Genomic DNA, 13063 nt, shown 5'->3' with positions numbered 1-13063 from the left:
GTCAATTTTCGGAGAGTTCCTTAAATCTATCACCAGGGGCGGCACGGTGGCGCAGTGGTTAGCACTGCTGCCTCACGGCGCTGAGGACCCGGGTTCGAATCCCGGCTCTGGGTCACTGTCCGTGTGGAGTTTGCACATTCTCCCCCGTGTCTGCGTGGGTTTCGCCCCCCACAACCAAAGGTGTGCAGGGCAGGTGGATTTCTCTGTCGTAGAACTCCACGGATTCTGCATTGACAAAATAAATAGTCACCTGGATAAATGCGGATTAATAAGGAAAAGCAGCAGGGATCCCCCCCCCCCTCCCGCCATGACCTCTTCCCCTCCTGCTCCATCACCTCTTCACCCCATCACTCTGCGTCGGTCTTTCCTGGCCTGGAACTTTGAAGATTTGCTTTCGTGCTATTTCCAGCCCATTGTGAATCTCAGTGCAGGGAGATTGGATGGAGCAGCTTTACAGCGCTGGGGAAACCCCAGGGTCCCGCGCAGTCCGTTTGGGAAACCCGGCCTCCAGGTTTAGGGGAATGAGGCAGCACGGTAGCACTGTGGATAGCACAATTGCTTCACAGCTCCAGGGTCCCGGGTTCGATTCCCGGCTTGGGTCACTGTCTGTGTGGAGTCTGCACATTCTCCCCGTGTGTGCGTGGGTTTCCTCCGGGTGCTCCGGTTTCTCCCACAAGTCCCGAAAGACGTGCTGTTGGGTGAATTGGACATTCTGAATTCTCCCTCTGTGTACCCGAACAGGCGCCGGAGTGTGGCGACTAGGGGCTTTTCACAGTAACTTTTTTTTAATGTATAAATTTAGAGTTAGCCAATTCATTTTTTCCAATTAAGGGGGCAATTTAGCGTGGCCAATCCACCTAGCCTGCACGCCTTTGGGTTGTGGGGCTGAAACCCACGCAGACACGGGGAGAATGTGCAAACACCACACGGACAGTGACCCGGGGCCGGGATCGAACCCGGGACCTCGGCGCCGTGAGGCAGCAGTGCTAACCACTGCGCCACCCTGCTGCCCTATTTTCACAGTAACTTCATTGCAGTGTTAATGTAAGCCTACGTGTGACAATAATAAAGATTATTATGATCGAACCAAATGGTGGAGGAGAGTCGAGGGGCCGAATGGCCTTCTGCTGCTGCTATTTTCAACATTCCATGTTCTTAAAGCGAGGCCCTCGCTGTCCCCCAGCTGATGAATATAGTCGGAGCCATGGCACTATTTGAATAACAGGAGTGTTCCCTAATAACCTGAGCAATATTTTATCCTTCAGCCAAGATCAACAACACATGAGATTTGCTGCTAATTTATCATTGATGTTTGCGGAGCTGAGCTTACTTTGCACAAGCAGCTGCAGCGTTTCCCTGCATTATGACGATGACCAGAGTTGAAAAACACTTTTATCGGCTCTTTAAAGCTTTGGGATATTTCGAGGTTTCGATCAGGCTCCGCCTCCGATCTTTTGCGATTCTTCTACCAGAGGGGAGAGCAACAGAGACCCAACCGGGGAGAATCATAGAATTTACAGTTCAGGAAGCCATTCGGCCCATCGGGTCGGTGCCGGCCCTTGAAGAGCACCCCACTTAAGCCCACACCTCCACCCTATCCCCGTAACCCCCACATCTATCCTTTTGTGGACACGAAGGGGCAATTTAGCGCAGCCAATCCGCCTAACCTGCACGTCTTTGACTGTGGGAGGAAACCGGAGCACCCGGAGGAAACCCACGCAGACACGGGGAAGAGAACGTGCAGACTCCGCACAGACAGTCATCCAAGCCGGGAATCGAACCCGGTCCTTTGCGCTGTGAAGCAGCAGTGCTAACCACTGTGCTACCTTGCCAAGCAAACCAGCCCTAAGCAATTGTAGCGCTGTACAGCAGAGTGGCTGTGCGATTAATAAACAGGCAGGCAAAAACAAAACCTCATTGAAAAATAATTATTGTTCCCTTTATTTGAGTGACACTTCATACTGACATTTCACAACTTCCTGTGTTACCAATTTGTCAATTGCCAAAAAATCTTACAAAGCAACGTGTGATAGGCTGAAATTACCATCAGAAGAATTTTAATACAAAAAAAAAACATGAATTTGTTTTATGTATATTCTGCAATCCTCAAACAGGAGTGGAGTTTTATTCTGGTTATAAATATAGTTAGTAGTTAATCAAGTTATTTAAAATGAGAGCAATGGTGATATATACACACACACGCAGACACACACACACGCAGACACACACACACGCAGACACACACACGCAGACACACACACACGCAGACACACACACGCAGACACACACACGCAGACACACACACACACGCAGACACACACACGCAGACACACACACACACGCAGACACACACACACGCAGACACACACACGCAGACACACACACACGCAGACACACACACGCAGACACACACACACGCAGACACACACACGCAGACACACACACACACGCAGACACACACACACACATGCAGACACTAACACACACACCTCACACACACGTGCACGCACAGACACACACACGCGCGCACGGACACACACACACACACACGCAGACACACACACACACGCAGACACACACCCTCACACGCAGACACACACACACGCGCAGACACACACACCCTCACACACACGCAGACACACATGCAGACACACACACACACGCAGACACACACACACACACCCTCACACACACGCAGGACACACACCCTCACACGCAGACACACACACACGCAGACACACACACCCTCACACACACGCAGACACACACACACACGCAGACACACACACGCAGACACACACACCCTCACACGCAGACACACACACACACGCAGACACACACACCCTCACACACACGCAGACACACACACACGCAGACACACACACACGCAGACACACACACACGCAGACACACACACCCTCACACACACGCAGACACACACACACATGCAGACACACACGCACGCAGACACACACACGCAGACACACACACACGCAGACACACACACACGCAGACACACACACCCTCACACACACGCAGACACACACACACATGCAGACACACACGCACGCAGACACACACACGCAGACACACACACACGCAGACACACACACACGCAGACACACACACACACGCAGACACACACACCCTCACACACACGCAGACACACACACACATGCAGACACACACACACGCAGACACACACACGCAGACACACACACACACGCAGACACACACACCCTCACACACACGCAGACACACACACACATGCAGACACACACACATGCAGACACACACACACGCAGACACACACACGCAGACACACACACACGCAGACACACACACGCGCAGACACACACCCTCACACACACGCAGACACACACACACATGCAGACACACACACATGCAGACACACACACGCGCAGACACACACACGCAGACACACACACGCAGACACACACCCTCACACACACACACACGCGCAGACACACACCCTCACACGCAGACACACACACACACGCAGACACACACACACACACACACGCAGACACACACACGCAGTGCAAGCACACATTGCTGGCAGAGAGAGAGTAGTTTTATGTCAACCCAGAAATCATCTGATCCCTCAGAACATGGTGGCCGCTCTGTTAGAAAGCATAGTCACACCAACCTCAGGTAGAAAGAAGCCTAACTTGGCAAATATATATATATATATACAGCTCAGACTGATAATAATGACTAAAGGGTTAAAAGCTGTGTATAAAAATTGAAGAACAGCCATCCTTACACACACAAAACTACAATTCCCTATCAGACAGCGACCGTTCCATCATACGGCTGGCTTTACAATCCTTGGACAGGCTCTGTGAAGAAAAGTCCAGTCGGTCCAGAGCTTAACGATCCATTCTTGAGGCAGCAACTGAAGTAAGAACATTTTCACATGCACGCAAAGTTTTGGCACCCAGCATTCAACGTTGGAATCCAAGGACACGATGGACTTGTAGTGAGTGTGAGGGAGGTGGTGAGCTGGCAGTGGAGGGCGGAGGGATTTTTTTTGCAGGCTGATTGTTTCACATTTGCTTGCACGCCTCCAAATAAATTGTTTATCGGGTCGTCTGGGTGGAGTAGCAAAGATTGAAATGAAAATCGCTTATTGTCACAAGTAGGCTTCAAATGAAGTTACTGCGACCCCGAGTCGCCACATTCCGGCGCCTGTTGGGGGAGGCTGGTACGGGAATACTGGCCTGCCTGGGTCTGCTTTCAAAGCCAGCGCTTTAGCCCTGTGCTAAACCAGCCCCTTTTTTGATTGCGAGAGAGCAAAGCGCTGCTTTGTCCCAATACGGGCTGGCGGAATCTCACAAATAACGAAGAGGCAGATTCAACTGGACAAAGTGATTCTCTTCCGTGTGAAAAAAATTGCTGCAAATATGCGACTTGACTATAAATATTTGTTTGCGTATTTACATATGGCGCGGCAAGTTATACATGAGCCGATATCGGAGATAGAATCAGCAGAACGTGGATTTCTAAAGACGCTTTACTGCACATTTGGGTAACAGGAGAATAATCTGCTCAGGACGTCTGCGGACGGGGTTGATGCTAAATCGGCAATTAACTCCAAATCGGAATTCAAGAGATTTGACGGGATTTCAGAGTGCTGTACCCTTTATTCTCTCAGTGCAAGGAGCACATGGATGGAATTTTTAGGTTATACTAACCTTGGGAGGGCACCCAATTGTCTGGCAGGTGGCGATTGTACACCTTAAACATAATCTGTGCCAATGTTTCGGTCTGAAAAGTTGCTCTGTGCATCAGAACTGGTTAAACTGACATTAATGAACAGCTGTATTAGCACTAATCTATTTGAATGGTAGAATTTACAGTGCAGAAGGAGGCCATTCGGCCCATTGAGTCTGCACCGGCCCTTGGAAAGAGCACCCCACCTAAGTTCACATCTCTACCCTATCCCCGTAACCTAACCTTAGACACGAAGGGCAATTTAGCATGACCAATCCACCTAACCTGCATATCTTTGGACTGTGGGAGGAAACCGGAGCACCCGGAGGAAACCCACGCAGACACGGGGGAGGACGTGCAGACTCCGCACAGACAGTGACCCAGCGGGGAATCGAACCTGGATCCCTGGAGCTGTGAGGAAGCAGTGCTAACCACTGTGCAGCCCGAGGTCCCTGCAAAGCAGCAGTGCTAACCAGTGTGACCCGGGTCCCTGGCGCTGTAAGGCAGCAGTGCTAACCACTGTGCCACCGTGCTGCCCTTAGTACCAAGCAGGCGGGTAATTAAGGCAAGGTTACAACATCAGGCTCAGTGGGAAAGGCATTAAACTCCTGTGGCCTCTCTTCTCGTCACCAAACCCACCCCAACCTTCAGAAACTGCCTCGTCCCAAAAACACGAATGGCTTTCCAAACTTAAACTTCAGTAAAAATGTGAGGAATTTCAACAATGCTCATACGATCAGAAGATGAGTGAGATCGGAAGATAAGACCAGCAAGGTAAGACCACAACGTAGCCCACGCCACTCTCCCAATCACGCTGAATCCCAAACAGATCCCAGCCATTCCTGTTCTGTGCAGCAGCCCACATGGACCCTGGCGATTCCGGTGCACCATCCCAAGGGATCACCAACCCCTCTCCTCCCCCCCCCCACCCCGAAAATTCCTGCACCGTGCTGCGTTCAAGGCTTTGAATTCTCTTCCCGCTCCAAATCAGTCGCCCTCGTCGCTGCCGTTTCCCATTTGACCGTTTTATGTGCCCGTGTTATTCTAACTTCCTAAACATTGGGCGTTTAAGTTTGACTGTGCGGTAAGGGTCACCGTATGTCCCCCCGCACTTTCTTTCATGGCTCTTGCCGTCGGTATCGGCAGTGAGGAGATCGAATGTTTATCCGGGGGGGGGGGGGGTTAGGGGGAGAAAACATTCCTTTGATAATATTTTAAAACGAAAGAATAGACTCAAAATTAAGTTTCAGAGTTGCCCGGCTGCGCGCTTCAATTGGAGGCCGCGTTCCACGTGAAATCTCCCGTCCGCCTTGTTCATAAGTTGTCCGACTCCACAGCATGGTTTGTATACGAGTACAAGTTTGTGCCGTTCCCGGGCATCTGCAAAAGTAGCGCAACAAATCGCAAATTATTTAAGTGCGCAACAAATGTCATTTCCAACATTAGCTTTCCTATATAGGCAATCGAAATAGAACAGCAAATTATGTCACACCCACTCCAATCTAATTTACTCCATTCTTCTGCTATTACACCCATGATGGGAGGCGGGGTGGTCTTGTCACTGGGCGAGCCATCCAGGGTAATGCTCCAGGGACCTGGGTTCAAATCCCCGATGGTGAAATTTCAATTCAGTAAAAATCTGGAATTGTAATGACCCCAAAACCATTGCCAGTTGTCGTAAAACCCCATCTGGTTCACTAATGTCCCGTAGGGAAGGAAATCTGCCGTCCTTACCCGGTCTGGCCTACACGTGACTCCAGACCCACAGCTATGTGGTCGATTCTTAACCCCGCCCCCCCCCAGGGCAATTAGGGATGTGTAATAAATGCTCACACAGCCAGCGACGCCCACGTTCCCATGAACGAATTTTAAAAAACCACTCTCGATGCGTCTCAATAAATAGTTTATTTTTTCTTTTTTAAATAAATTTAGAGTTCCCAATTCTTTTTATCGAATTAATGGTCAGCACGGTAGCACAAGTGGCTAGCACTGTGGCTTCACAGCGCCAGGGTCCCAGGTTCGATTCCCTGCTGGGTCACTGTCTGTGCGGAGTCTGCACGTTCTCCCCGTGTCGGCGTGGGTTTCCTCCGGGTGCTCCGGTTTCCTCCACGAGTCCCGAAAGGACTGTTAGGTCAATTGGACGTTCTGAACTCACCCTCTGTGTACCCGAACAGGAGCCAGAATGTGGCGACTAGGGGCTTTTCACAGTAACTTCATTGCAGTGTTAATGTAAGCCTACTTGTGACAATAAAGATTATTTTAAAAAAAATTAATTTAGACTGGCCAATCCACCTCCCCTGCACATCTTTGGGTTAGAACAAAGAAATGTACAGCACAGGAACAGGCCCTTCGGCCCTCCAAGCCCGTGCCGACCATGCTGCCCGACGAAACTACAATCTTCTACACTTCCTGGGTCCGTATCCCTCTATTCCCATCCTATTCATGTATTTGTCAAGATGCCCCTTAAACGTCACTATCGTCCCTGCTTCCACCACCTCCTCCGGCAGCGAGTTCCAGGCACCCACTACCCTCTGCGTAAAAAACTTGCCTCGTACATCTGCTCTAAACCTTGCCCCTCGCACCTTAAACCTATGCCCCCTAGTAATTGACCCCTCTACCCTGGGGAAAAGCCTCTGACTATCCACTCTGTCCATGCCCCTCATAATTTTGTAGACAAGGTTGTAGGGGCGAGACCCAAGCAAACGCGGGGAGAATGCACAAACTCCACACGGACAGTGACCCAGAGCCGGGATCGAACCTGGGACCTCGGCGCCGTGAGGCAGCAGTGCTAACCCACTGCCCCACCGTGCCGCCGCCCCCCCACTCAATAAATAGTTTTGATTTGACATTCAGCGGCATCACAGCTAAACATAATCTTGTCCCCAAACAGGCATTTCCAGGTGTCAGGAATAGCATCTGGGAGAACCGCTGGAGCGACTGACTCCTTCACACCTTTCCAGTACGAAACGCGTTGCAAATTCCAGTTTTTTCCCTGGATGCGGAATGAGATCATTAACCTCAGCAATATTCGTTTTCTGAGGCCTCCCTTTGCCCCAATGGACTGCAGGGAGAAAACCAGCTCGATCGCTAATTCTAATGATGTTGTGAAACAGCCGTGGGTGGGAGCGTGGAGCAGTGAGGCCGCCCCCCCCCCCCCCCCCCCCCCCCCCCCGGGGAGGGTTACAGTAAAATTAATTGGTGGCCCAACGGGGAAGCAAATGCATTTGACCACACGCGATTGGGAAACGAGTCGGGTGAGGGACAGATTTCAGTTCGAGAGGAATTAGAATTGGAGATGAGTGTGACGTACGACGTGGGAATTAAGCTTCACCCATTTACAACGTAAACCTCTGCTGGATCCTGCTAGCGAGCTGGAGCAGGTTTTGGCTTGGTAACCTAGCGACACGGTGCAAGGCCAGCTGGAGTATAATTAGCATTTTTCCACTTCGATACTTTAGTCACATTTGCACAGCAGAGGAGGGGTCCGCCCTATCCACAGCAGCCCCTCTCATCCACTTGGCAAGAGATTTCCCCCCCTAATTGAGGTAATTAAGCGTCTCGACTTCCGTCTCCAATTTGGGAAATGTGCCCTGAATTTCGCCGGCCTCCAGTGCCAGGCACGATCTGGTGAGCACGTCGGAAGGATAGTTGCGAAAACGACCATCGATCTTCCGCACAGACAACAGGAACTTAAATCTTCGGGTTGTGGAGGGGGGGGGGGGGGGGGGGGGTGGCGAGAGAACCACGCAGACACGGGGAGAATGTGCAAACTCCACGCGGGACCGGGACCCGGGGCCGGGATTCGAACCCGGGTCCTCGGCGCCGTGTGGCGGCGGCGCTAACCACTGTGGCACTCTGCCACCCGGAATTTTGTACCGCTTACATGAGAGATCCCTTTGCCATCTTAGGGGGCAGAGATCATCTACCTCCAACTCTGCCGTGTCCAAAGCCTCATTCGTATCTCTTTAAACTCCAGATCCCCATCATAATCACCATCATCATCTTTACTAGTGTTACAAGTCGGCTCACATTAACACTGCAGTGAAGTTACTGTGAAAAGCCCCTAGTCGCCACACTCCGGCACCTGTTCGGGTACACAGAGGGAGAATTCAGAATGTCCAATTCACCCAACAGCACATCTTTGGACTGTGGGAGGAAACCGGAGCACCCGGAGGAAACCCTCGCAGACACGGGGAGAACGTGCAGACTCCGCACAGACAGTGACCCGAGCCGGGAATCGAACCCGGGACCCTGGCGCTGTGGGCCACAGTGCTAACCACTGTGCTACCGTGCCGCTCCATGCGTTCCCCATTGTCCTCACATCCTCCAGCGCACCACCCTCTCCCACAGCGGCCAGCCCTTCTGTGCGGTCTGGACCCCGATGTGTAATCGCACAAAATGTTCTTGAAATGATTATTCACAGCTAACTAAGAATTATTTAACCTCGACATACTGGAGTAAAGCAGCTTGTGTTAATCAGCTGATTTTGAGAAGGGCTGGAAGCCAGATAGTACATTCCAGGCAGATCACTATCGGAGAGGGTGGGAGGAGCTGGAGAGAGTTTCAGGCGCAGGTGCACGGAGCAGCAAACAGTTTACTGTCCAGCTGGGCTGAAATGGGTCAGGCTGAATCTATTCTCATGGTACGGCATACACAGCTGTACGGAAAAGCCGGAACATTGAAAATCCTCCAGAATAAGGATTGTTGCATCACGGCAATAAACAATTTGATACTGGCGCGTCACGGTGATGTAGTGGTTAGCGCTGCTGCCTCGCGACACCGAGGACCAGGGCTCAATCCCGGCTCCGGGTCACAGTCCGTGCGGAGTTTGCACATTCTCCCGTGTTTGCGTGGGTCTCACCCCCACAGCCCAAAGATGTGCAGGGGAGGTGGATTGGCCGCGCTAAATTGCCCCTTCATTGGAAAAAATTAATTGGATATTCTAAATTTATTTAAAAAAAACATTGGGAAAAAAATAGAATTGGGTACTCTAAATTTATAAAATAAAAACAGGTGTAATTGTGTGCCGTCCCCATTGGCACGTTTGGTGTTGGGGGCATTTAATAGCATGGGGGGGGGGGGGGGGGCAGCGACCTGCCACCTCCACCTGATTTGCATTTGTTTATTGTCACGTGTTCTGTGAGCAGATCAAACAGATCATTTAGTACATGAAAAGAAAATACATAACAGGGCAACACAAGGTCCACAAGGTAAATACATAACACCGGCATCGGGTGAAGCAGACAGGGTGTAGTGTTAATCAGTTCAGTCCATAAGAGGGTTGTTTAGGAGTCTGGTGACAGCGGGGAAAAAGCTGTTTTTGAGTCTGTTCGTGCGTGTTCTCAGACTTCTGTACCTCCTGCCCGATGGAAGAAGTTGGAAGAGTGAGTAAGCCGGGTGGGAGGGGTCTTTGATTATGCTGCCCGCTTTCCCCAGGCAGCGGGAGGTGTGGATGGAGTCAATGGATGAGAGGGGGGTTTGTGCGATGGACTGGGCGGTGTTAGTACGCGGTGGAAAGGTCTGTGGATGGCCTTCCCGCCCAATTAATGTCTATTTAATGGCCTCATCCTGCTGTCATTCAGGGTCAGACAGGTGGGCTCGCCTTGCAGGGAGCAAGACAATATAACATTCTTTATTATCGCAGGTAGGTTTACATTAACACTGCAATGAAGTTACTGTGAATATCCCCTCGTCGCCACACTCCGGCGCCTGTTCGGGTGCACGGAGGGAGAATTCAGAATGTCCAATTCACCCAACAGCACGTCTTTCGGGACTTGCGGGAGGAAACCGGAGCGCCCGGAGGAAACCCACGCAGACACGGGGAGAACGTGCAAACTCCGCACAGGCAGTGACCCAAGCGGGAATCGAACCCCGGAGATGTGAAGACACAGTGCTAACCGCTGCGCTACCGTCTATCCTTCAAAGACACTCAGTGCTTGACTGAGGAGTCTGACATTAGGAAGGCGGAGGGACCACTGAAAGCCCTTACCGCCGTACCCCCCCCCCCCCCTTCCCTCACTCCATGACAAACCCCGCATTGCCCCAATTAGTATCCAGCACGATACTAAGCCTCACTAAGCCACCACCTACCCAGTGATGCCATCGTTCCAGAGAGCCGCCGGGGGTTTCCAGCTGGCTATATTTTTGTTAACGATTTGATCGCCAGGTTGTAGATATTTCCCAGTCCCGCCATACTGCCATTAATTCTTCTTCCCAAGTGCCTAGATGTCACGGCCTCAACCACCTGCCCGTTGCACACAGGAATGTGCATTTTATACCGAGGCTTTGGTGAGGAGAAGGTTTTCGAAAGATGCAGTCAGGCAAAACTGGAAACTGAGCCAAAATTAAATGTTTTGTGGCCAAAAGCTTGATCCTAATTTTAAGCTGGGACATAAAGGGGGCAGGGTGTTTGATGGAGAGGCTAGCGACCTCCAAGGGGAACTGGGTTGAGATACTATCTGATCCGAACAGTTGGAAGTGCAGATGCCATTGCCAGAATTAAGAGAACGGGAGTTGGTGCGGACGCCGGGAGGAGGTGGGCAGTGTTCCGAATGTCTTTGTGTTCCAGAGGATATATTGTTAGACACTAACATTCAGACCCGATGGGTTGCCAAGTTGGCCAATTGTCTGGTCCAACTCCAAACTGTGGCCGGAGGAGAGAGGGGAAGGTTCCAGAATCTAGCTTTGATTTTTTCAAAACTTAACTGGATCAAACATTGGCTTAGACCTCAGAATCTACAGAGCAGAAGGAGGCCCCTTGGCCCTTCGAGTAGACACCAGCGCCCTACCCAAGCCCACACCTCCACCCTATCCCCGCAACTCAGCCTAACATCTGGACGCCACGGGGCTATTGATCCCGGCCAATCCACCTTTCCCACACATCTCTGGACGGTGGGTACCCGGAGGTAAAGCAGGCAGTGACCCGAGCCGGGAATCGAACCCGGGACCCTGGCGGTGTGAAGCAACGGTGCTAACCACTCTGCTACCGTGCCGCCCGGTCTGACCAGCCAGGCGTCATCAATAGTTAGGGGCAGGTCAGGGCGGCCTGTGCCATGTTGCATGGCGTGTCTGCTGCAGGCCGCAGACCCGGCAATTCACCAAGCCGTAACGGCAACTAGAGCCGGGGACTCTACATTGCCGGCCTGTTAGCCCCCCCCACCAAACGGAGGATCAGTGGCTGTTTTGTGCCGAATTATCGGTCGTAAAACGTCACCATTCCCGCGCCGGCATCAGGGCATGGCCTGAGAATCGGAGACTCCAGCTGCCTGGGCGGGATTCTCCACCCCCGCGCGTGCGCGGTCGCCGTCCTGTCCGAATCCGCCCCGCAAGAAGATGGCGGACGGATCTTGCGGGGCCGCGGAAGGAAGGAGGTCCTCCTTCAGAGAGGACGGCCCGACGATCGGTGGGCACCGATCGCGGGCCACCCCACATACCAGGTGAAGCCCGGTGCAGGATCCCCCCTCGCCCCCCCCACGACGGCAGCGACCAGGTGTGGACGGCGCCGGGGGGAACCCGCCGTTTTTGGCCTGGCCGCTCGGCCCATCCGGGCCTGAGAATAGTGGGGGTGCCGGAGAATCGCCGGAAACACCCAAAATGGGAGGGCGTCGGACCGGCGTCCCCGGAAATTTTGGCGGCCCAGGCGATTCTCCCAACCGGCGTGGGAGTGGAGAATCGCGCCCCCCTGTGTCTCACCTCCAGCAAATTTCCCACAGGCCTGGACATAGTGTACAGGCAGGAAACTGCTCAACCTCTGAGCAAAGTTTCCGGCAAGTCTACAGACCAAGTTCTGAAAAATAAAATTAAAATGAGCGGCTAGAGTCTTTTTTTCTCTTCTTTCTTTCTTTTCTTTTTATAAATTTAGAGTACTCAATTCATTTTTACCAATTAAGGGCCAACCCACCTACCCTGCACACCTTTGGGTTGTGGGGGTGAGACCCACGCAGACACGGGGAGAATGTGCAAACTCCACACGGACTGTGGCCCGGAGCCGGGATCGAACCCGGGACCTCGGCGCTGTGAGGCAGCAGTGCTAACCACTGCGCCGCCTGCCGCCTTTTCCTCTTCTTTCGCCAGCGCAGACACGGTGCCCTCTTTCGCTGCTGTTCTGCGCCATCTTCAATCCAAACCCACCCCAGCCTCAGTCAGAGAATTCGGTTTGCAGATGATGCAGGAATGAGCACGCTCAGAGATCCAGGGCTCATGGCGGCATGGCGGCGCAGTGGTTAGCACTGCTGCCTCACGGCGCCGAGGTCCCGGGTTCGAATCCCGGCCCTGGGTCACTGCCCGTGTGGAGTTTGCACATTCTCCCTGTCAATGTGTGGGTCTC

The 13063-nt window shown here is 52.3% G+C and overlaps 1 protein-coding gene across 1 annotated transcript in view; it reads right to left on the bottom strand.

Annotated features, from left to right (window-relative positions):
- Nucleotides 1–5743: 5743 nt before the first annotated feature.
- LOC140402899 (uncharacterized) overlaps nucleotides 5744–13063 on the bottom strand; it is a 29228-nt gene continuing 21908 nt past the window's right edge. Inside the window, exon 8 of the mRNA XM_072490527.1 lies at nucleotides 5744–6117. Within this exon, the coding sequence (XP_072346628.1) occupies nucleotides 6052–6117 (66 nt within the window). The 3' untranslated portion in view covers nucleotides 5744–6051. The remainder of the gene's footprint in view (nucleotides 6118–13063) is intronic.

Source organism: Scyliorhinus torazame, chromosome 26 (genome assembly GCF_047496885.1).
Source record: "Scyliorhinus torazame isolate Kashiwa2021f chromosome 26, sScyTor2.1, whole genome shotgun sequence".
In the NCBI taxonomy this organism is placed as follows: domain Eukaryota; kingdom Metazoa; phylum Chordata; class Chondrichthyes; order Carcharhiniformes; family Scyliorhinidae; genus Scyliorhinus; species Scyliorhinus torazame.
Note: the sequence above shows the minus strand (reverse complement) of the source record. Positions and strands in the feature narration are given on the sequence as shown.